Genomic DNA, 26,326 nt, shown 5'->3' with positions numbered 1-26,326 from the left:
CGAGTTTTTTTTTAATGAAAATTCTAAGTATTTTGACTGAATCTGACTGAGTTAAGCCAGCTGTATGTTGAACAAATATTGACAGAAAATGCAAGAAATATCGCAACGTCTTACAGTTTTGTTTGCGTCTTTCTTCTCGCGTTCCAATACAATAGTACTTCCGGTGCATGGGAGGTCGCCATTTTGGTTTTCTAAAGATTGTTTACAGACTCTGGATTTTGTTTGTGTTGACACTTTGTCGAATAGCAACAGTTTTCACCCCCGACATGGGCAGGAGACGGGTAAGAAAGACTCATAAATATACACGGAGCTTTCCAAAACTCATTTCTTCTATCTGAACACGCACATCTTTGTATATTCTGATCTTTCGCTTTTACGATCGTCGACGATTATCAGAGCCATGGCGGGAACATCGCAATGTTATCGTATTTCCCGTCTACTTATTGGCTTTGCATCGAATCATGATCGTTGTGCAAGAGGGTGAAAATGTACTCACAATTTTTTTTGAAGGACAGGTAAATACAGTAGAAAATGTTTTTTTTCCACTATGTCGTCGCACTATTATTTTTTTTAGCGTTATAGTGTTCACTAAGCGTGTAATTTTTTTGTACACAATAGGCCAGCTTCGTATAAACGGGATTGACACATTAATTAGCCATCCAATTCTATGCGTCGAATGTACTTTTGTGGTTGCAGCATTGCGGTAAACCACGGCGTTGTTGATATTAAAGTGGGCGTTTCACCAGTGACGCGGCAGTGTCCGCCCTATATCACGATTGATTTTGTAGGGATTTTGAGTCAAAACGGAATCTCAAAACTCAGGTTGGGTAACCTTGTTAACTGCTGAGTAGAGAGGTCGTTAACAAAATCATGATTGAATGTGGCTGTAGATTTGAATTAAAATGTTATGGTCTATTATCAGACTTATCATTTTCCCAAATTGCAAATTTTATAGTATTGACAAAGCAGATTTCTAGACACTTCGACCCAAATTGAACAACTCAACACAGACACCGTGGATATCTTGACCCACCTCTTTGACCCAACCAGAACTTAATGCTCTTGCGACCTTATATATAAATCATCCTGACTATAAATTATACTCAACATCTATTGGTTCAAAACACTATCAAGTGCTATGGATCAATCCAAAATAGCATTGTATGATATTGAGTTTCCTTTGCGTCTATAACACTAGGTGCATCACAGAAAATTTCTACAGTGCCATTGGCTATGAGAGCAATGCTGGTGACATCGGTTACAAGACTACATGTAGATGCCGTCTATGCCATGAGCTTTATTTACACTTGGAATTTAATTTCGCTAAAGGGATGCTTCAGTGAAAATAAAATCCAGCGAATATACTTTTTTTTCATGTCTCACATTCAAATCATCAAAAATCAGTGAAAATAAATTCTAATCAAAATACCCAAAAAGCTTTTTCAGCGAAAATTAATTCCAGCTAAAATACAGTATTTCACAGTACTTCTGGAATACCTGTTTATCACCATTGGACATGCATGTAACAGTAAATAATACTAAACTTGTTATTGCTTTGATACTAGGTGTATATGTACCTTGGGCAGACCTCTCTCAGATTTGTTCATTTCGTTATATCTTCAAATCTCTAATTTTGATGAATATTTTTGTATTTTTTGGTGTAAAATTATATTTTTGACTTCTTGTTAAAAAGTCGGAGTGCTTTGATATACATACCGTACTTCTCCGGGTAAGAGCCCATGCCTGGGCAAACGCCCACCCCTTATTTTGACACAATAAACAAGTTGAGATCATATCCGATCACACACCCAGGGGGTCTTTTCCTACACAAAAAATAAAAAAAACTGTTGACTATGGTTGTATTAATTAACAGTTGACTTTCTTGAAGTCTGTCGTGATGCTTATAAAAATTCTTTAAATATAATTGTTAATTGCGTAAATCAAGGGGTGAATGCGAAATAGCTGTGACAGCTTTTTGCCTTCAGGACAGCGCGTTCACCGCTGATTTTTTTCAGAATCATAACAGTCAGTAAGTCTATAAAAATATACATTAAAGCAGAAACGGTAGTTCTCTTTTTGAGATATGTCGTTAGTGTTTGGTTTGTGCTTCCTTAGAAACGATTCAAGCAAATCATACATTGTATAAGGAGAGCCGTTAAGCAAGTGTCGCACTCGTTCGGCTTCAGCGTCGTCGACAATGAAATCAATGTTGCAATATTGTAGCAACCCGTACCTGGGAGAGTGGTTGAAATCACGTTATTTTGGCTTTAAAAAATATTTTGTAGCAGCTTGCAAATCCATAACTGGGCCAGCAATTTTGCAATGTGCAATGTCACGCTGAAGACAACCAACTTTTTTACCATCTCTCATCACCGCTATTGCATTTCTGTCATAAAAACTATTCTTCTGTCGTTGGATAAAAAACTTCCTATTTCAAGTCCACCGCGATATCCATATAGTGAGACATTCCGGAACTTGCCGAATGATAACTTTCACCGTGAAAGAAGTTGTAGGGATTTTGTTCGACGACTACAGTGACGCCAACTTGGACTTTGAGGGTTTTGAGTTTGACGAAGATGGCAATGAACATACAAATAAAGATCTGAGAAGTGTTTTCAAACAGCTATGATTTTTATAATTTTTACTGTGTAAATTTGTAAATTATTATTGATCTTGTATGACAGTTGATTCGTAATTTGTCGAGACCGGAAACCATTTTACGCAGTTTAACCCCTGACATTTTAGTTCATTTTGAGTTCACATGTATTGGGCGTGTTTGTCGGCGGGAAAATTATAATTCAAATGATTCCTCACTGACGATTTTTATTATTTCTGGTTTATTTGTCACATTATATTAAAGCAATACATTAATTTTGTTTTACTTCTAGTGTTGCATATTGTTCATTTATTTCCGTTGCATGTTTTCATTTGCCGTTCTATTCCCTGTCGCAGTTCGTTCTGCGTGTTGTCAATTTTCGTTTTTTTGCCGGGGATCTCCTGGCAAACGCTCACCCCTTCTTTTTGGCAATTTTCCATGTTCAGGACCCTTGGCTTATACCCGGATAAATATGGTATATGTACCTCAGATAGACCTCTCTCAGATTTGTTCATTTCATGATGACATCTTCAGTTTTTTTCAATTTGAAATGTGCATTGCTAACAGCTGAGCTATCTCAGCCGGGAGGATGCTTGTTTTGGTTTGTGTTTTTGTATTTTATCCGCCATAATCTTAACTCGTACACTATTTATGTCATAAATCAGTGAAAATAAATTCCATACAAAACGCCCAAAAAGCCTTTTCAGCAAAAACTAATTCCAGTGAAAATAAAGTAGTCCACAATATTCAAATTATCTGTTTAAGCATTGTTTGTCAATTGTTTTACAATGACCAGTCGGCATTCACTAAAGATGTTGTACACCAGCTAATGTATTCATTGTGAATATTTGTAGTGGATTACTCTATAATTTTTATAACCACACACATACCACTCTTCTTATCATTTATGTCAGCCTATGTACTACTAATAAAGTTGATACATCTATATGTGTAGGCTTGACTTTTTGTATTTGGGATCATTCAATATACTATGGATTGGAAATTGAAATATTGACTAGTTTGAAGGGTAGGGCATCCAAGCAGTCGTCTACATGAAATTTTCAACCCCAATACATTGCATGCATTTATTTGTGCATTCTCCATATACTATTTTATTGACTCCAAGTCTCACTTAACGAGAGATGTTGAAAGACATATTATGATGCGTTCTCATATTTTTCATAGCGAGAAACCCGCCGACTGCGCACTAGTTCAGATTCTGATGATGTCACCACAGAAGAAGAGTCCGACTTCTCAGTTGATGTAGAAGCCAGCTCCACTGATGAAGACTTCCCAGAGGACAGACGAGTAACCAGGAGCTCGGCTAAATTTGAGCAAACCCAGGGTGAGTAATTGCTGGGGTGGTACAAACATTCAAAGTCAGCTGGCGTACAAGTGTTTACAATAAATAAGATTAGTTTACTGATGTTTACTACCGGGTATATACCATAAACGCCATAATTTTACCGTTTCTCTAATTCAGGCGCCAGGGAAGAGTGAAAGACTTAATGTGGTTCTAAAATAACTGAAAAGTTTCCAGTCAAACAAAAAAAAAGTTTGTATTTCCACATAATATAAAAAATACTCAGTGATTTCTATGTAATATGCATCGGTTTTAATTTTGCTGGTAATTAAAAAGTATACAGTTATAGTCTAGAAGAAGTTTCAAATAAAACCATGAATGCATTGCTTAATTGGAAATTGTCACTGTAGTGTTATTCTGTCATACTGTGCTTCTCAAATGAATAATTTTCTTGTTTAGGTATTGCAAATGTTGATTATTACTCAGTCATGATTGTAATAACTTTATCAAAATAAAAAATACATGTAGCAGTCTGACTCTGCAAACGTAGACTTACCGTTAAAATCCTATTATAAACCGCGGTTTATATTACAATGTATCAAATAAAAAAATTGGGATCAACAGCTCAAGTTCAGGGTGCGGTTTATATTAGAGACATATTGCAATCACTAAATGGGCGTGGTCATTTTTCCCCACATCACTTGCACGAAACAAACAATACACCACACCGTACAATCTTTTGAATATAAGCTAACTCCAATTTAGATGTCGGGGAAGAGTGATAAGCGTCACATCACAAAAAAAATGTTCACATGAAAAAAAAAAATACTTGGTATATTTAATGTAATATGCATTTATTTTTTTTATTTTCTTCGTAACGGAAAGTATATTCTGACAGGAGTTTCAAATAAAAACAAACATTAATGCATTGCTGAGTAGAAAATGATCATGGTACGGCACTAAAAAAGTACGATACCGTGGGTACGGTAACGCAATCCGGCCATGCTTCGGCTCACAAGTGAATATCTTACTTGTTTTCGAACTGTTGAAATTGTTGATTATTACTCAGTAGTGATTATAACAACGCACGAAAAATAAATTTGTTGAATTGTTATCAAATGCAAGTAAAATTCAACTTAGTTTCACCGTAAGCAAATAATTTCGGTCACATGTAAACGATCGAAGCGATACGACTTCTGCTATGTAGTTTGAATGCACATGAGACATTACTTGCTAATTAACCAATCAAAATGTTGGATGGCGCCCACGTGTTCAAATTACCTTAGTTCATTTAAATATCTTAATGACAGGTCACCGACTTCATGGTGAAAGAAACCCGGAAGCGATTTACCGATAAATGTTGTGCGATTTTTTGGCTTTGATTTCCATGGAAAAAACGACATGACTTTTTTTTTAAATCAAGAAATTAGTTGTTTTCGAAAGATAAACTGAGCATTGAAAAAGAATTTAACAGTTTTTCGGTGAGAACAGCTCATTGTCGAAAACTTACGACACACAGACGTATTCATAAGTTGTCACAAGACAAAAGCAGTTTCACTGCGTGTTTGACATCCTAACACTAATAACAATAAAGAGGTGTGAATATTTTAGGCACGTTGTCGAAACAAAAGAATAGGATTAGGAACAATGTACATGTACCAGCTGGTTGAAACAAAGTCAGTTACGGTCTTGTTGAATTGGGGGTACGGTTAGTAATAGGTACTTTTCATGTTTTCAATTTTTTTTGAGAACTCTTTAACACTGAAGCCGAAATCGGGGGTGCGGTTACTATTAGGTATGCGGTTTATAATAGGATTTTAACGGTACAATCAATTTTTTTGTTGTGATTTAAAATTAGACTACTTGGTAAAAATTACGCCTGTCGAATGACTTTTTTTATCTGTTCAAAAGCTGGGCCGGAGTATCAGTCTAAATTGACAGGTTGACAGGCCGCTGTAAATGCTAGAAAGAATATAATATTCATGTTTCAGTGTTCTCCACAAGGGGTTTTAGGTGGGCGGCCCGCCCATCAAGTTTTACGGCCGCCTAGTAACTCTCAACGCCCGCCCACCAACGTACATCCAGCTGAAATTATTTGTAAAAAGCTTGCATTGTTCTTCCCAAGCCTAAACAAAAGAGTAGTTGCCCAACCCTTTATTTTGCTATTGTTTCAAGAGTCCAAACATAAACAATGACCACTGGAAGTCTGCAAGCAGTTATCAAGTGTATTCATGGCAATGTGTCAATCGCCTGAATTCATTGTCGCCCGACATTGTTGCCACTTATTACTCACGATACACAACTACAGTGGTTTCAATTTACAGCTGTATTTTTAATAATCGTCTTCCAATCACGAAAGAAAGAATTAAATACGAACGAAATGTATATGCACAGAAAATAAACAAATATATTAGCATATTGCATGTAAACTCGAACAAAAATTAAAATTCTAGCCGTATTTACAACGTTCGCTCGATTTTCATCGTGAAAACAGCATGGAGAAGGCAAACTGGTGACCTTTTGGCCTACCCCATTCAACGACCGTCGGCCACCCACCGGTGTTGGCGCTGTAACGATTTAGTATCTAAGTTGCATAGGGGAGCAGCGCATTCTGGGTGTTCGTGTACTGAATTCGGAAAGCGGTAATAAACATCAAACATGGCTGCCGGATTAGTTTACCGCGAGTATTTGTAATTGAATAATATTTTAGTTATCTTTTCCATGTACTTTTTTTCATTTATCCATTTTTTATGTCTAATCTTTCGAGAAAATAGCAGATTCTTTTATTTTGCCGATTGCTAGCATTTTTCTTGAATCCCAAAACAACGTGTGAAAACGCAACGTATCGTGACCGTTACATGCGTAAATGCATCTTACCGTCCGTCGGCACGGGTGAGTACTGATGCCACAAATAAAAAATGTTATGAGTTTTATTTTGACAAATCGTCCGTTTTGGCGTCGGGAACAAATCACCTCGTATATTTTCTACATTATAACTCGTACTTGCTCTTGGTTACTCGAATTGCAGAATAATTTGCGAACGTATAAATCACCGATTTCAAACTTTTTGCATTTCGTAAATATTAATAGTGACCAATCTGTTTGTATTTCAAAAAATTGTAACATGTTTCAATTAAATTAAAAAGAGAATAGTAAATAACTTAGTGTGTATTGCATTGCATGACATAAAAGCTAGAAAGATGTATGTAAATGACATGCAAATTAATATGCAAATTTATGCTAATTAGGCCGCCCACCAGCTATTTTGGATTGTGGAGAACACTGTGTTTTTTCTATACACAAGTTGACCTGAAAGTGTTGCTTGACCTACATGTATTAATCAATCAGATGCTGGCTGGTGCCAATGTATTGGAATTACTGTATCATAGCTCATTTAAATGTGTTAATGATTGTTAAACGACTTCACTGAATGGTGAATGCAATGCTGATGTTGTATTACATGTACATTTGTATCTTTTTGGTTTTGGTATTGATGTTGGTAAGTAACAAACATCATGAATTAAGCATTTAAGAAGCATATTAATAACACTTTTTTATAATAATAACTTTATTACACAACTGCACCATCAGTGGGTGCTGTATGGTAAGGATACAGATCAGAAAAAACAAACACAAATAAACAAAAACAACAAAAGTTTCAAAATTACAAACAAATCAAATGGTATATATAAAATACGTATACTTTTTTGTAGCAATAACGGCTCATTATGAATTCATGCTAGTCACAATATAACATTGTTCATTTGAATACGCTTCATTGACTTAAAAAAAAAAAAACTTCGGAAAAAGACAAGTTCAGATTCCCACAAAACAAAATATCAAACTTTCTCAGCCAAACGATCTATTGGCATAGCATTAAGCCACACTCAAAACATTTGACTGCATTCATCATGTTTGTGTGTTTGCATACAAACACCTTTTTATGTGAAGAACCTAAAACACTTGACCTGAAATATTTGAAACCAAATTTATTAATCAATTTTTATAAGGCTGTCGCTGATTGGCTCTGAAAGTCAGTATTTTTCACCTGACTTGTAGGAATGTGAATAACCTCAGCTTGTCTGTCTTACATGTATAGAGCCGTGCTCAAAATGGCAGCCTCCATATAGAAAATATCGGTTAATTAATCATAGATATTTTTATAACACTTGTACACCAGCTGACTGCATACATTGAATATTAATTTGTTAATTATATCAAAATAAAAAATGCTGACTGTCAAACATTTTGTATTAAATTAATGAATGCTTTTTTGAAGCCATACCTCGGACATGTCTTGACGGATTGCAATCATATTGTATGTCTACATGTCACACATAATGGCATACTGTACATTTGTTTCAGGGTCTGATACACAATGGCTTACTAATTTCAGCTTACTAATCCCAGGTAGAATTTGAGCTCATGATCTAATGATTGGACTGTTGTAATAACAAATACACTACCAGTGATTGGTATTTTTTAATTACACTGATGTTACAGAACCTTTCACCTAGATGCGCCACCAGATAATTTTGGTGTCCTATAAAATGAGTACTTGTCAGTGTATAATTTCTATGAGCCCTAGCAGGGATCCTCCCAGGGCATTAAAGAGTAGAGGTTTCCAACTGTTTAGTTTGGGATAAACAATAGCGCATATTTAGCATAACAATGGATACAATAGAGTTAATTAAAATATGGTATTGTGATGCTAATTATTCGATACTCTATGTTGTTTTGCTGGGGAGAAAACTGCCCTGGGCAATTTATTTTGTCTCATAATTATGAAGTTCAAGTCTTGTCAAAGTATTGATTACTACACATACTTTGCTGTTAACTTCCAAACTTATTTTCTTTAATTTTACAGTGCTTCCAATCAAGGATCTGACTCCTTCAGTCATGAAAGGAAAAGGGGATGGAAAATCAATATTTAAGTCCAGAAAGTCAAAGTCACCATCCGATTCAGACTCTTGTGACTCTGGACGGTCTGGGCCGACTAAGCGTGGTAAAAAACGCAAGAATAAAGATGCACCATTAGAGTATACACTGAGGAAAAAGTTGAAGGAAGAGTTGGATTCCAAATGTCCAGTGCCAGGGTGTGACTCTACAGGTAAGCACCTGTTACAATCATTACACATGTTTCTTCATTCATACACGTTATATGTTTCAAATAATACTCTGTAAAAAGAATTTACTACCATACTTATCCCGGTAAGAGCCCATGCCTGGGCAAAAGCCCATCCCCCACTTTTGACACAATAAATAATCTGAGATCATATCGGGGCACACGCCCAAGGGGCCTTTTTCTACACAAAAAATAAAAAAAAAAACTATTTTCTATTCGTTGACAGTGGTTGTATTAACAGTTGACTTTCTTGAAGTCTGTCGTGATGCTTATAAAAATTCTTTAAATATAATTGTTAATTGCTTAAAACAAGGGGTGAACGCGAAATAGCTGTGACAGCTTTCTGCTTTCAGGGTAGGCGTTCACCGCTGATTTTATTCAGAATCTTAACAGTCAGCAAGTCTATAAAAATATATATTAAAGCAGAAACGGTAGTTCTCGACAATTAAACCAATGTTGCAATATTGTAGCAACCCGTACCTGGGAGTCTGGTTAAAATCACGTTATTTTGGCTTTATAAAATATTTTGTAGCAGCTTGCGAATCCATAACTGGGGCCAGCAATTTTGCAATGTCACGCCGAAGACTGCCAACTTTTTTACCATCTTTCATCACCGCTATTGCATTTCTGTCATGAAATCTATTCTGTCTTTGGATAAAAAAAACAGTTCCTATTTCAAGTCCACTGCGATATCCAACCGCTGAAACTTGCTGAATGATAACTTTCACCGTGATTGATAAGCCTCGAGTCTGATAAGAAAGCAATGTCACGATTTGACCTTTATGATGAAATACTAGTAAGTGATGACATTCTTAGCCAATCAGTAAAGCAGATGCGTAAAGGTCATAGATTATTGCTAGACTGTAAACAAAAGCATCCTTATTATTGATCATTGTGTGACGGTTGATTCGTAATTTGTCGAGAACGGAAATCATTTTATGCAGTTTAACCCCTGACATTTTACATTGTAATTCATTTTGAGTTCACACGTATTGGGCGTGTTTGTGGGCGGGAAAATCCTAATTCAAATGATTCCTCACTGTCGATTTTATCATTTCGGGTTTATTTGTCACATTATAAGCAATACATTATATTTCTAGTGTTGCATATTGTTCATTTATTTCCGTTCCATGTTTTCATTTGCCGTTCTATTCCCTGCCGCAGTTCGTTCTGCTTGTCAATTTTTGCGAATTTTCGTTTTTTTTGCCGGGGATCTCCTGGCAAACACCCACCCCTTCTTTTTGCCAATTTTCCATGTTCAGGACCCTGGGCTTATACCCGGATAAATACGGTAGTATCTGAAATTACTGTCTAAAAATTGAAACACCAAAGGAACAGAGGGAATTGTGAGGTGTTCAGTTATTGGATGGTGATCACTAAGTCAAGCCACAGGTGATTTTTCAATTTCAGAAATAATTTGTTTAGCTCCGCTGTCGACTTTGTCGAGCGGAGCTTATCATATGAGTGATTGTCCGTCGTCGTCGTCCGTGTCAATGTTTTACTTTTTCGACTTCTTCTTGAAAACTACAAGCCTAAATGCTTTGATACTTGGTGTATATGTACCTTGGGTAGACCTCTCTTAGGTTTGTTCATTTCATGTTGATATCTTTAATTCTCTAATTTTGGTGAATATTTTTGTCATTTTTGGTAAAAACTGATATTTTCGACTTCTTGTTAAAAACCGCAAGTGCAATTGCTTTGATATTACATCTATAGGTACTACATGTGGACCTCTCTCAGATTTGTTAATTTTGTAATGATATCTTTAATTCTTTAATTTTGGTGAATATTTTTGTCATTTTTGGTAAAAACTGATATTTTCGACTTCTTGTTAAAAACCGCAAGTCCAATTGCTTTGATACTACATATATAGGTACTACATGTGGACCTCTCTCAGATTTGTTCATTTCTTGATGATATCTTCAATTCTCTAATTTTGGTGAATATTTTTGTCATTTTTGGTAAAAACTGATATTTTCGACTTCTTGTTAAAAACCGCAAGTGCAAATGCTTTGATATTACATATATAGGTACTACATGTGGACCTCTCTCAGATTTGTTTATTTCGTGATGATATCTTTAATTCTCTAATTTTGGTGAATATTTTTGTCATTTTTGGTAAAAAGTGATATTTTTGACTTTTTGTTAAAAACCGCAAGTCCCATTGCTTTGATATTACATATATAGGTACTACATGTGGACCTCTCTCAGATTTGTTCATTTTGTGATGATATCTTCAATTCTCTAATTTTGGTGAATATTTTTGTCATTTTTGGTAAAAAGTGATATTTTTGACTTCTTGTTAAAAACCGCAAGTCCGATTGCTTTGATATTACATATATAGGTACTACATGTGGACCTCTCTCAGATTTGTTCGTTTTGTGATGATATCTTCAATTCTCTAATTAATTTATTTTGGTGAATATTTTTGTAATTTTTGGTAAAAAGTGATATTTTCGACTTCTTGTTAAAAACTGTAAGTCCGATTGCTTTGATACTATTCATATTGTTCATTTTCTAATGATGTCTTCACTTCTTTAATTGAAATGTGCATTGCTAACAGCGGAGCTATCTCAGCCGATAGGCTGCTTGTTTTTTTTTTCAGTGGTAAAATAATTTTTTAGAGGGGAATATTGCATTTAGATACTGTAACTTCATCAAAATTGACCATCACCAAATGTGTATAGCAGCACTTTAATGAGTGTTAAAATACGCCAAAATACTTTTGTGTTTGTTAAATCCCACACAATGTTTTGATATCACTGCGACGCTATGACCTTTGTTTGGCCTTTTACATGGAATGGAAAATGCATTAAGTATAGAGAGTTTTGCAGTTCACCCAGGGTTTGGTCTTCGTATTGTCACATGTTCAATAAGTGAAGATTGATGTTCAATCTCTTCTGTGTCTATGTATTCTGGCAGGGCACCTAACAGGCAAATTTGAAACCCACCGAACTATATCAGGTTGTCCGCTGTACCATAATACCACCATGGAAGAGTGTAAACTTAAAGCAGAACAGAGAGAAGAAAAAGCCAAGTTAAAGGCGTCTGTTAGAGAACTGGAGAAAACAAAAATGAGTTTGCGAACGCCGGTAAGTTTTAATAATTTGTGAAAATTATTGGTTCTTTTCTTTGATACACTGTCTCTTGGGATTGAAATTTAATTTTTAACGTTTGAATATTCCAGTACAAGTCATAAATGCATGTACAGAATCTACCAAAATATTAATTTTATTTACCTATGCATTGTAAACAGTAGGGCATACAATTTGTACGCTTAGTGGCATTTGATGATTAGATTACAAAAATACTTGGAGATAATTTATGGGGATAATTTATTTTTGGCTTGATGCAAATGAACGCTAAAAATATAAAATATAAAAATACAAAAATATCTTTGTTAATGAATTTTCGAAAACAAAAACATGTGTACGCCACTAAACTAGTCTGAATCAGACTCATGATCGGTAGACCCAAGTTCAAATCCTACCTCAAGCTGAACATCAAAAGGGTCAACCCAATGGGAAGGCCAATTCCACTGGTCGAGATTCATTCACTAACGAATGCGATTTTTGGGGAACCTTGGTTAAGGTCCGCAGGTGCTTGTGTTCGATCGAGCCTGGTTGACGCCAGGATAGCGCATTAAATTGCCATTTGATAGGAAGATGGCCGCATATCCCTTTCATGTAGTCCCAAATATGAATATGACTTCTGTGGCAAAAATGCATTATGTATCAGCACTAGCACTTGCAATTTGCACATACAAAAAAAAGTCAGGAAAGACAACAGTGACATTCAATGTCCAAAACTGTCGCCTAGCACAAAAAATATTAAAAAAAAAAAAGTCTATATCTAAACATGGAACTATAAACCCCAGGAAGAACAACCACTTCGTTTCCTTTGAACTATGATAGTTGCCGCAATGACGAATGTTTATTTTGACTGTTTATTTCGTCGCATTAAAAAATAAGCCGATTTACGCAAATGAACGTTTATCTCCGACTATCGGTCATTTTCGGAGTCAATCAGGCGACTTTGGGGATCACGTGATCGAGTTGTTTCGGTTATAGCATAAAAAAACAATGGCGCCAAGACAAAAACACTGATAAATGAGCGACATTCAACGGGAAAAAAAACACATTGCCACTTCTGGCGATCGAAGGGAAACACGGAATAAGTCGGGATATCTCGACAACAAACAGCATACCAAACCCCATGTTTCGCAAACTTTCGCAACCTTATTTTTTCAAGGGTTGAAAAAAACATGAAATAATCTAAAAACGACATTGAAAATTATGAAATCTCGCTAAAACTCCGACCCGTTGCATGATTTCCGGTACACTGAAGGTCACCCTGCAGACCGACTTGTTTGCGCATGCGTAGTTAACGAAATATTTTACTGCGCAGATATGAAATATTTTTTTCAAGTTTTCCGTTTCCAGCAAAGCGGTTGATACAGGCGTATCGGCGGCAACTAACATGGAGTATGACTAATGTTGTTGAAACAAAAGCGAAAGCACTGTAAGATAAACTAAGACAAAGGTTTTTTTAATCCTCTTAGTTTCGTTGTTCTTCCTGGGGTTTATAGTTCCATGATCTAAACTTGTCTGTTTTAAAAAAAACTAGTCTGAATTTAAACTTGTCTGTTTTACACATATAATTTGCACGGTTATGTATCAACTCTTCTATTCAGCTATTTGGCATTCTCTAAGAGGTGAACAAGTAATATTTCACCCAGAGGGTTATACAGTCCCCTGATCTCAAGGCCTACCTACGACTTGTGATAATACTGTAAATGCATTAATTATTCACTGGGTTTTAAGTGTCCTATTTGCGTTGTGAAGTTAAATCCGCAAAATTAAATGAAAATGTAAAATAACAACAGAACTCATTGTTTCCCTGCCAAGTTTGTGAAAAATTAAAACAATGAAGCATCGAAATAGTAAAATTAAATGCCAGTAAGAATAAATGGTTTTACAGTAAACTTTTAGCTATCAATAACCACAATGTTTCTCACACAGAGTCCTTCAAGACAACAACAACAACTGAAACAAAAATTACATGAACTTCGTAAGCAGAGAAAAGAGTTGACACTGGAACAGAAAGATGAAAATGAGATACACCGACAACAGTTTGCTAAGACGAGGGAACCACTATTAAATGGTCTCACTTCACAATACGACTTAGATTTATTTAAAGAAGCCCAAGCCCGTGCATCAGAAGAAATGGTGAGGAGAGAATGTTTTGTTTTGTTTTTGGTATACTTACAAAGTCCTAATGCTGAAGCTGAAACTGCTGGTTTCCCTGGTAAATGCCCATGGCAGTTGATGTGCATAATTAACCTGCTGTTACTTGAAAATCTGTGAAAATCTTGAAAATGTGAGAAATTATCACAGTAGAAAGTTCAACTTTAACCTCATTTCAGATTTTCCTGCTAGGTATTTTGAGGGTGCTTTGCTTATGCCAGGGTTATGGTTTGGCTGCTCGTTCACATCATTTACGATTCATATTCATGTAAATTGAGCAATAAACCAAGTACATTGTACATGTAGTAACAGGATTAATTTCATAGATTAACATGAATAAATGAGTGTATATAAATCAGGTGGTTCCTGTATAAATAAAAATATTATACATCTACATTTGTAGCACTGCAAACAATAGAATTTGCCATTCCATGAAAAGAACTGGTTCTGAATCATATTAGCACTCAATGTTTGAATATTCTCTTATATGGGATAAACTGCGTCACCAACATTAAATCGTTCCAGAAATGAACACAGAAATGCTATAGCACATGCTGGAATCTTATTACTAATGCAAATGTTCGCACAGTGTAAAACATTTTTCGTTGTCATATTGGACTCTTATATCTCATTAAATTATTACTACAAGCAGGAAAAAGATGTATAACATTATGGTTGTCATGAGAATATTACAGGGTTTGCGCTAGTGTCTCGTCAAGACGAGTCCCACTTACCAAATTTTAAGAAATTGAAATTTGATCCTGGATAACTTTATTAGAGATTGAACCCCAGCTTGCTTGAAAAACTGGGTCCCTCTTCAATAATTGGAGTGTTGGAAGCAAAATATGGGGTTAACGCACTTGTGCAGTATGTGTTGGTCAATACGATCTCCATACCGTCTTTGTGTATAATTTGCGTTATCTCTTGATAATCTCATAGCATTCAGAGGTTTTATCAAGAGCCGGCTGTCGGCCATATGGCCTGCTACAAGCCCACATTGGCCGTCTACTCTCTGCCCCCGATCGCCTACGCCGGTCTCGCTACACTGCCGAGAGTCTTTTTATTTATTTTTTTGGATGATGGATGATGGCCTGCTATTAAATGTATTTGTGAAATTCATTTACTGAATTATTTTCCCCAGGAAAATGATGCGCAAGGATTCGTGTTTGAGGGCGGCACCAAATCCATTGAGTTTGGGAAATATGAACTGGATACCTGGTACTCATCGCCGTACCCGGAGGAATATGCAAGACTCTCCAAATTGTTTCTGTGTGAATTCTGCTTAAAGTACATGAAGACTGCGACTATTCTCAGACGTCATATGGCAAAGTGTGTTTGGAGGCATCCACCAGGAGATGAAATATACAGAAAAGGAAATACATCAGTTTTTGAAGTGGATGGTATGAAGAATAAGGTATTGTTATTTTTTTTTTTTACATTCAGGTAAGGTGTGCATACTACCTTCTGGTGGTGATAGTGTTAAATGTTCACTGTAAAATACAATAACTGTGATGTTCTCTTCATGCCTTTTAATTATGGATACTGGTACTTTACAATACTAGGTCACATAAATGCCATGCTGTCAAGTCGCAGTAGAATTGCTAACAATTTATGCAAATTATCATATTAGTATGCCAATTAGCCATGATGTATGGGCGTTTGGTTGGAGAGAGCATTGAATGCTATGTCTTGCAAGGTGATCCTTGTATATTGATGGTTTAGCTACATGTATGTATATTCATTTGCACAAGGGATTGTGTTGGCATTTTCATGTACAAGTCCTGGCGAGAAATTATTTGGTTTATTATTATTATCGAAAATGAGGTCCCCCCTCTAATACTAAGGGGTAAGGGCCGGGGAGCAAAATTTATGATTAACATATACCCTGCTGGTAACAGGACATTGACTGACAACAATTGAAGTTACATGTACATGTAACACCCAGAAAAATGAAACAGCTTTTCTTTCGTGTATTTACATCACAGAATTATTTCAATGCTATTAGGCACTCTTATGAGAAAGGTGTGTTCTGTTTCATCTGAATAACTCCAGTCACTGACACTTGATATCAAGCTAGGGTTCATATATCTAGCGTGTTTTGAAATTTTTTTTTTCTTTTTTCAGATTTACTGTCAGAATTTATGCCTTCTTGCCAAGCTGTTTTTAGATCACAAAACATTATATTACGACGTTGAGCCGTTTCTTTTCTATGTGATGACGGAAGCTGATCACACTGGTTGCCACGTAATTGGTTATTTTTCTAAGGTGCGCGTAAGTTGTTTTTATATATTTCATGGTAGTTAGACACTGTAACATGATCTAATGTGGTAGTTTATTACATGACCTCAGTGTGTATTATTAGTCTTACATTTCATGTGAAATATCACTCCCGATGAGATACAGTATGGCAACCTGACCAACATTTTTGTCATTTATATGCAATCTGCTTTGATCACATTTGTGTCATCTAACGCTATCGCATGACCATTTATCCAGTTTCGCATTTATTGTTTCATGGTTATAGACTTATTAACAAAGTGGAAATAACAAAATATTCAAATCTGTATTAAAAAATAGATCACAAAAAATAAATAACAGGCAAATAATCAACATACATATAGTAATACATTGTATCATTAAGAATAAAAATATATACGGTAGACCCTATGGTACACATGAAGTGATATCGGGTGATTTGAATAGTAACCCATCTTGCTCCATATGTGGCACCCACCATATCATTCTGAGTTGTAATCAAGTGGTATCGCTTAACCTATCTTATAACCTCGCTTAAACCTATGTGATATCAGATGTAACCTCATTGTATAATTTACGTAAAACATGCTACCATTTTCAGAACTATGATATTCATTTGTAGGGCTAGGAATGGGTTAAATTATGAATGATCAACATTGTATTATACTAAGTAGCCAGAAACAATACAAAATACGTATATAACTTTTTGAAATCATGTGGCAACTGGAAATCACAGTATTTCAGTTTGGTCCACATGTAAACTTTACACCAAAACCAATACCTTGAATGTCACACAAAATGTAATCCATAAATTACCAGAAGCATTCAGCTCTATGACATGCAATTTGTCCAAGCAAAATTCACTTGTATCTACCTAAATATTACACCAATTGATAGAAGTTAAAACTACCGAATTTCAAATATTGCTTCATCTCATTCACCACCCCCCTCCCATTTTGTTGCTGCTACTAATCCTCAGGAAATGCTGATCCATTGTTAACGCATCTTTCTTACCTCTGACAGGAAAAGAGTTCCTTCTTAAACTACAATGTATCATGTATCTTAACCCTGCCACAATATATGAGACAAGGATACGGCAAAATGCTTATAGATTTCAGTAAGTACATTTGTGGTCTCCATGGCTACCGTGCTTTTATCTTATGAATTAAAAGAATGTTCCACAGTGAAGAAGCTTTTACTTGTTATTATTGCCTCCATATATACATATAGTCAAACCTGTGTTAACAGCCACCTTTATACAGCGGCCACCTGCCTATAGCGGTCGCAACCAAACAGTCCCTACAAAATTTACATGTAAAGTATTCTGTATATAGCGACCACCTGCCTAACGCGGCCAACGGCCAGGCTTCAGTGGCCGCAGTGATCAGTTGAACTGCATATAACGGACATAGTTCCCGGATGTTTTGCAGAGTATGCCTTAAACCTCAGACAACTAATACACTCTAAAGATCACAACGGATAAAGTTAGCACGTTTTCACATCTTTCATTCAACCGATGGCTTCGGCAATTATGTTTTATTCTTGTTTATAATTCAGTTTACCATGGCCAACACACCGTACCGATGGCCGGGGAATGCCAAAAACATAATTGAGAATTTTAAAGTGTTCTGATAAACGCATGCTGTCATTAATGTTTTGTTGAAATATGTATACCACGTTCACTGAATCAACAGCCACAGCAATGACGACCTGCAAACGTTTTGTGAATCGCCGATCAAATTGATTACCAACAAAAATCGATATTTATTCATATAAAACTCCTATAAATATCGACAAATACGCATGTAACTGGAACTGGAACTAATAGCTAAAGGAAAAAATCAACGCAACGGCCATGCCTGTTGTTTATCCATCCAAATAAATTATACCAATTAGTCTTGCGCATGTGCGTCCTTCCTGGGTTATGATAACTCTGGTAAAAAAGTACAGTCGCTTCCGTTACTGTGTATCGATCACTGTGAGGGAATGTGTGTGCAGTATCGTCTTGTTGTCCAACTAAATTCGTTCAACATATTTTTTTTTTTGGTCGGTACATGTAACAATAGATGCTTTTAACGATGATGTTAAATTGACCTTAGAGTGCTGGCCAAAGTCGCCAGGCATATTTCACATGTTTCTATTGTTGCAATAGTACAATAACATGGAATTCGCTTAGATTTTGATTGCGCAAAGTAATGTTTTGAATAGAGGGATCAACCATTTCGTAAGTGAGGTAGGTCAGGAAGATTTTTGAAAAAAATAAACAAAATGTTAAGGGAATTGTGTTTGGGGAGTAAACTTTCAAGTTGTCACATAAGTGTTCTTTTTGTGTACATTGTAGGATCAATAAAGCACTGCTAACTGTCCCTCTCCCTGTGTACCAGACACAATAAATATTTAAAGAACATAAAAATTCAAAATAGCTAAGCAAAGCAAGCTGAGTGATTTCTTTAGTAGGAAATGAGAATAAAACTGCTGCTGAACATGAACTTTACTGTACAAATCTTCAAACATTTAATTTTCGATACTACTCATTATTGTGCAATGATAGATTTTTGTGAAATGATTTTAATTTACATAATACAATTTAAAATTGAATAAAAAAATCAACATTTATTTGTAATAAAGTGTTTGGATACTGTGTACAGTAGTGTGACAGTGTGTGTCAAATGGAGTTGCAAAATCTCTTTTAATACATTAGTTAATAAATTAGTGAACCTGTCTAGAAAGGCCACCTGTCTATAAAGGCCAAAATCTCAAAGTTCCATGGGTGGCCAGCATAGACAGGTTTGACTGTATTTATATTTATTATACATCTGTCACCATAACACCATAAGTTACAGTGTGAAGTAATTTTGCGGTATTTTACAGGGTATTTTCATCCTACCATATAATGGAAATGCGAATTCTAAATATGGAATAATTACGCACGTAAGCGTCCTCTAATAATAAAAACAAACATGGCTCCCAAATGGGTTGACCGGACTCCACTCAAAGTAGTTCGCTTATTCTGTTCTATACTTGTTGGGCTTAGGCATTCCCATGATGTATCCTTGGAAGGAATAGATGTATAATAATAAGGTTATTACGAGGATACCTGAAACTGCATTGCATTAACCTCTACTGCGTACCGATCGGTACTCCTGTTGTACTGTCTTTGTGCATACTTTGAGGTATCCTCCTATTAACCTCATAATATATATATACAGTTGTATATACAAAGAATTCAAACATTCCAAAAATAGATTTTTCTTACGTGTATGTATCCAGGCTTTTATTTTTTTCAATTAAAATTTATAATTTTGATGTTTTTGTGTGTTTTGTAGGTTATTTGTTGACCAGAGTAGAAGAAAAGACCGGATCACCGGAAAAGCCATTATCGGATCTGGGGCTTATCAGTTACAGGAGCTATTGGAAAGATATTTTGCTGCGATATTTGAGTAATTATCACGACAGAGAGATATCCATCAAAGGTGTACTTTTTAGTTTTCAATGTGTTTTTTTGTTTTTTTTTTACTTTTCCAAAAGTTACTTGTTCTGATCTCTCATTTGATATATATATGCATGAAAACAATGTCATTCACGGCAACAACTATGTTTTGTGTGTGGTTTTTTTATCATTGATGTATGTTTCAGAATACTTGATTGTTTTCCTAAGCAGTTGAGATCCAGTGTGCACAAGTTGACCTACCCCGTGTCCTTTGACCGGATAGAATACCATGTGATACTACAGACAGTTTCTGACATGCGATTAGCATGTTTCAAAAAGTAAAACCAGTACTGGATAAGATTAAACAACTTTCATTGTGATAACAGATAAAATTAAAATGGATTTTATTTTGCAAAAAATCTACAAGTCGTTTGTACGGTGCTAATAATTTAAATCAGTTGGAATAATTTCCATGTACATTTCAATTCAGATATAAGCCAAGAGACGGGAGTGAATCCGTACGATATTGTGAGTACATTACAGTCATTACAGATGCTGAAATATTGGAAAGGAAAACATCTTGTGTTAAAAAGACAGGTCAGTGAATCACATTACATGATACCTTCAAATTTGTGAAAGAAATTGAAAAATTTTTTGCGATCAAATTTCTGAGCTTTATTGGGATCTTAATTAAATACTATAATGCTTATATTTTGCCACAACTTTAATGTATCGTGTGGAGAATTAAAACAAGCAGTGTGTGCATCTCACCACGTATCTAACACAAGGGGATTCCAAATGATATAACGTTGATGTTTCATTGACGCAATCAAATAGCGTTATTCATAGAAAAAAATAAATTATACTTTCCCTGGTTACAACAAAACATATTGTCTAGAAAAAAAAGGCATAAATTTATTTGTACATACATGTACATGTATAAATAAAAACAGATGCCACTTAGAGTTCTCTAAAAAATCGCAACCAAACAAAAGGGTGACAGCCAACCATATTTCATTAATGAAAACATTAGTGGCCACATGAATCCACCTACGCTGATTTTCAACACCGGCAGTTGGACCACCTAAAAACGAAAGAAACTATTGCAGAAGCTAATCAAAAATGTTATACATTTTTTCTAGCTGGATTAAAAAGTAGGCCACGCATCTTTCTCCAAAAAAATCACATTAACAAACCTTGTGCGCCAAATACAATTATTTTGTTTCATTTTATTAGTAACGAAAGTATATTCTAAAAGAAGTTTCAAATAACAATGAACACAACTGCATTGCTTAGTAGCAAATGATCATGGTAGCGCATTCAGTCATGCTGCGTTTTACAACTGTTGATTATTACCTAGTAATGATTATAATAACGTACAAAAAATAAATTCGTTGAATTGTTATGAAATGCAAATAAATTTCAACTTATTTCATCAATTCCTATCGCATATTCGCGTTGATTCGATGCTGTGGAAATGAATATACGCCACCACTCTGCATCGCTAAGCAACCAATCATTGAGAAACGCAACAGAGCTCAGTAAATACGCTTGGTCATTAAAAGACAATAACATCGATTATGACATCAAATGGAGAGTGTTATCGCGTGCTGCACCATATAATACTTCAAGCAAACGTTGCAACTTATGCATTAGAGAGAAATATATTATATTTTTCCAACCACATTACTGTAGTTTAAATAAAAGAAATGAGCTTTTTTCTTCCTGTAGACACAGAGCCAAATCGTTGCTATGCAACAACTAGTTTTAATATCGTAAACACACTCCATTGTTATGCAAATCTGTATCGCTTATAACGTAGTCTGTTTCGGTGGTTTATTTAATAAAGTCTTAACTCCTGATGAGTGAGGTACTTCATGTACCTTACGAAACAGTACTGTGGAGTCAACTCTACTCAAGTAGTGGTGTCTTGATTTCTCTGTCCACGTATATATATATATATATATAAATATATATATATATATATTGAGATACACTTGCTAATGAGTTTACCAGGCTACATTTGTACCTCTTTAAACAAGTCATTAAAAATGACACAGTCCCCGTTAAATGTTTGAAAGTTCACTTTGTGCTCGTCATATTAAAGTGGAGCGTGTCCTTGAAACTTGAGTTCCAAGTGGCATATACAACAGATTGTTTATTTACATCAAAACACGTGTTCCGTGTAGTACCGGTAGTAATATGGCCAAAAATAAAAACAGCCATTATTCAGCCATCTTTGATCTGATTATGAAACACACTGATATGTAGATGATGTATGTGCCAAATTCGAATGAAAATGGTACATGAATTGTGGAAATATAGTAGATTTTGAAACAAATTGTCATGGACATGCATCCTAACATGTATAAAGTACATGTATGTGCCAAATTTGAATGAAAACTGACAGAGCACATCCAAGATACCGCATAAAATCTTTGATCCAATTGCGAAATAAATCATCATGGACATGTATCCTAACATGAATAATCTATGTACCGAGTTTGAATGACAACTGACAAAGCATGTCCAAAATACAACATTTTACAAAAAACAAGATGGCTGCCAGTCGACCATTTTGAATTGAATCTCTAAACCACTGCATGTGCATATGTCCCACAAAATGTTCTAGGCACATGCAAAGAATGAACGGAATCAGTCCACAGGATTCTGAAATATGACTCTGGACAGACTGTCGCACGGACGGACACACGGACGGACAGACTCAGGAACTCACGAATGTTCAGGGACATGTATCCTAACATGTATGATCTATGTACTAAATTTGAATAAAAACTGACAAAGCATGTCCAAAATACAACATTTTCAAAAAACAAGATGGCTGCCAGTGGGCCATCTTTGATCCAATTGTGAAATAAATTGTCATGGACATGTATCCTAACATGTATAATCTATGTACCAAGTTTGCATGAAAACTGACAAAGCATGTCCAAAATACAACATTTTCAAAAAACAAGATGGCTGCCAGTCGGCCATTTTGAATTGAATCGCTAAACCACTGCATGTGCATATGTCCCACATAAAGTACTAGGCACATGCAAAGAATGAACGGAATTGTCCCAAGGGATTCTGAGATATGACTCCGGACGGATGCACAGATGCACGGACGGACGGAGACCGAATTATAAGTCCCCGTGTTGGGACTTCGTCCGAACGGGGACTAATAAAGTCAAAATAATAATTACATGTGTGTGCTCAAATATGTACTACCGTAAACATACAATTTCCGATTATATTCAGTGTATGGGATTAATGGCAATCGTTTCTGCTTCTCATTTGATAATTAAGTCAAATTTTATTTGCAAATTATTTTTGATAATATTGTGTTTGGATTCACTAAAGCTGATCCACATGCATCTGAGGGGATTCCCTAAAATACAGTTGTGTGTATTGAACTCATTGTGTTGCACATTTTCTATTTTGCAGGACCTGATTACTCAGTATTTAGATAAGCAAGCCCGGATTAAGTGCGACCGGAAAGTCATTGATCCAGCCTCCTTAAAATGGACACCACCAGTTGCCAGATAACTATTGCAGGTATTACTGGTTCTTACATCAGAGGGACCATTTTTCCTGAAACTTTTGTATATATAAAATTGTACGTTCGCGTATTCCAGATGCAGTATACAGCAATAGGCATCTATAAAGGGTCTTCAAATAAACCCAATAACGCTGCTGATTGGTACAGACACCATCACCTTCATAAACCTTATATTGACTTTTATTTCTGTAAATAACATTGCCTCGCTTGTCTCAACATCTTTGCAATTAATGGTTCTGCAATATTATTGATGTGAATAATGATGCGTTTCTTATGTGAACTGTACATGTGTATAGTGAGCAGTCGTTGTTTTATCTTGTGCTTGAGTTTAACTGAATCTTCTATCTCTTTGCATAGTTTGTTGACGGCCACAACAATAATAATCTGATGGATGGATCTTAAAATAATTAAAATAATCACAATTTTGTTTTTCACAATTTTGGTTCCAATTTGTAAAAAGAATTTAAATACCAAAAAGGGATTTTAGCTACTGAGCAGCATAATTCGTCAAGATCTGACACAGACTTCAGATTAGCATAATTACTTTGGTTTCATTTTATTTACAATTCGTATGACTAACTGGCTTTCAACTAAATATAATTGACATTACAACTTTACAGTAGACTTCACAATTGTATGAATTGCATTATGGGTGCATCATGAGTGCATCATGGGTAATGTAATATGAATGCCCGTCCATTGTTTACTACTGTAAAAGGGTTAATTATTCACTGGGTTTTAATTTTGCTTATTTCGCTGTCTGGAAAATGTGCTAAATTAAAACACTGAATATTGCCAGAGAGTATATTTTATTGTACAGTTATGAGTAGGCTTCTACCTTAATCCTTACCCAAAGAGTGAAGTAACATCAAAATTATATACAATCAAAATAAAGAAATATTGTGTGTTTTGATGATCAGAAATAACAATCTTATGGGATGGGATACCCACTCTTTGTTAAATAAAGGCAATCATTTGAAAGATTTTCCTGCAAGTGGCAGTGTATTGCACTATTGATGAATGATGAAAACTCTGGCTTTTAAGGTTGTTTGTTGAATATTGAAAAGTGATTGTGCTGTTCCTTACAATTTTACAGTATTCATTGTATCATAATGTTATAACACCACAAATTAACATTCATTTTACCAGAATGCACTCTGTAAGAATTGCCCATAATTACGTAAAGTATCTAAAACTGCCTCACTATCTGTGAAACACTTGTTACTACACTACTACCATTTCAGCATTTTTTTCTCAAATTGTACTTTTCACAGTCACATGTTTGTCAACCAAGTCATTTCCATATATTTCTTGTGCTACATGTAGTTGATATTCATGTTTTTTTTTATTTTGTACAAACAAATTTGGGAGTGTTTTAATGCAGAAATGTAAGATAGCATATTCAAGTTTTATTAAAAAAACTGAAAGACAGTTGTGTTATTGTATGTATTGTGTTATTTCATTTAACAAACCCACATATAGAGATTTACTTCCTATATATGGATACTTCTATACATGTTTTTATTTGTATTTCTCATGGATATATTGTTTTGATTTTATTCTGCAATTACCTTTCCCATGATTTTTATAATTTTAATATTTCAATGGCAGTTCAATCCAACCAGCCAATCAATGAGCATGGTGGACAAGATGCCATTTGACAATGTTCCAATTTTATTTCGTTGACCAAAAGAAACTTTGTTTCATTTCGAATTGATATAATTACTTATACCCTTCCACAACTGAAAATTGGAATACCATTGTTAGTTCAACACTGTTTGGCGGTTTTAATAAATTTAACACAGTGTATGTCACTCGCCAAATCATATGAAATGACAATCAACTTTCTTGCAGAAAGTATCAAGGGTAAAACAACTTAGTCTGATGTACCAATATTCTTCACGTACTATCTGACACCGAATTCTGTCATTTTTGCCTCTGAATAGTTAAAAAAAGCAATGTTTATGGTAACAAAATTGGTCATCAGGTTAATCCCTTGGACACATTGGTATGGCATATATACTACTGTATTCACCAATGTCTATTAAAGCTTTCAGATGTTGTATAGGTTGCTATAATGAAATACAGTCGCAGTATTGAACTCGGGTTCCATCCGTTCGTACCATATTCACCAATGTCTATTATTGAACTTGGGTTCCATTCATTCGTGCCTGTGGAACCATTTCTCAGTGTCTTTCAAAATTGTATTTCATGTATTGTGCCATACATGTATACATCACCGTTTGTATTTAACAAACCAAATATGTTTAAGTACGTAGCTAGTTTGGACTTGTTGCATTTTTCGAGAATTTCTTTCAATATGGCCAGCTGACACCAATCGATTGGTCCCCATAAGTCTAACAAGTATAGTACGCATATATTTTATCATCCACAACTGTTGACAAAAAACTACAAGACTATTTGCCACAGCTTTTAAGTACAATCTGGCAATGGGCCATTCCAGTTTATATCTGCACCCCCCCTGTTGATGTGGTCGGACTTCCAGCACTGTATGATGGGGGAAAATATCCTGGAATTCCAACTGTATATGAAGAAACAGAATCTGGAAATCCAGACGAGTATGGAAAAAAAATCTTGGAAATCCAGGCAGTTATGGCTTCTAAAATAAATTATGGCCTAGTTTATCTCGCCACATACCGGTTGATGAGGTTGGATTTTCAACAGTATGACTAAAAAAAACTTGGAATTCTGACTGTATATGGTAATAAAATTGGGCCAGTATGAAATAGTTATTACTGGAATTAATTAAGGATGGTGGCACGAATGAGCTCATCAACACCGTGAATC

The 26,326-nt window shown here is 35.3% G+C and overlaps 1 protein-coding gene across 2 annotated transcripts; it reads left to right on the top strand.

Annotated features, from left to right (window-relative positions):
• Positions 1-144: 144 nt before the first annotated feature.
• Positions 145-24,963, top strand: LOC100369704 (histone acetyltransferase KAT7-like). Of its 2 annotated transcripts, none has more exons than XM_085499218.1 (11): positions 145-281; positions 3,782-3,941; positions 8,767-9,009; positions 11,947-12,116; positions 14,046-14,252; positions 15,412-15,684; positions 16,395-16,535; positions 17,550-17,643; positions 19,853-19,999; positions 20,447-20,553; positions 23,404-24,963. In XM_085499218.1, exons 1-11 carry the CDS (start codon positions 168-170, stop codon positions 23,503-23,505), a joined length of 1,758 nt encoding a protein of 585 aa, XP_085355344.1. In that variant the 5' UTR covers positions 145-167; the 3' UTR covers positions 23,506-24,963. The 2 variants fall into 2 exon arrangements, with proteins under 2 accessions (XP_085355344.1, XP_006812175.2); XM_006812112.3 differs by having other exon boundaries at positions 16,395-16,541.
• Positions 24,964-26,326: the final 1,363 nt, after the last annotated feature.

This window comes from Saccoglossus kowalevskii, chromosome 5, assembly GCF_978046115.1.
Source record: "Saccoglossus kowalevskii chromosome 5, keSacKowa6.1, whole genome shotgun sequence".
In the NCBI taxonomy this organism is placed as follows: Eukaryota; Metazoa; Hemichordata; class Enteropneusta; family Harrimaniidae; genus Saccoglossus; species Saccoglossus kowalevskii.
The sequence above is the reverse complement of the archived record's forward strand: the minus strand, read 5'-3'. Positions and strand labels throughout refer to the sequence as shown.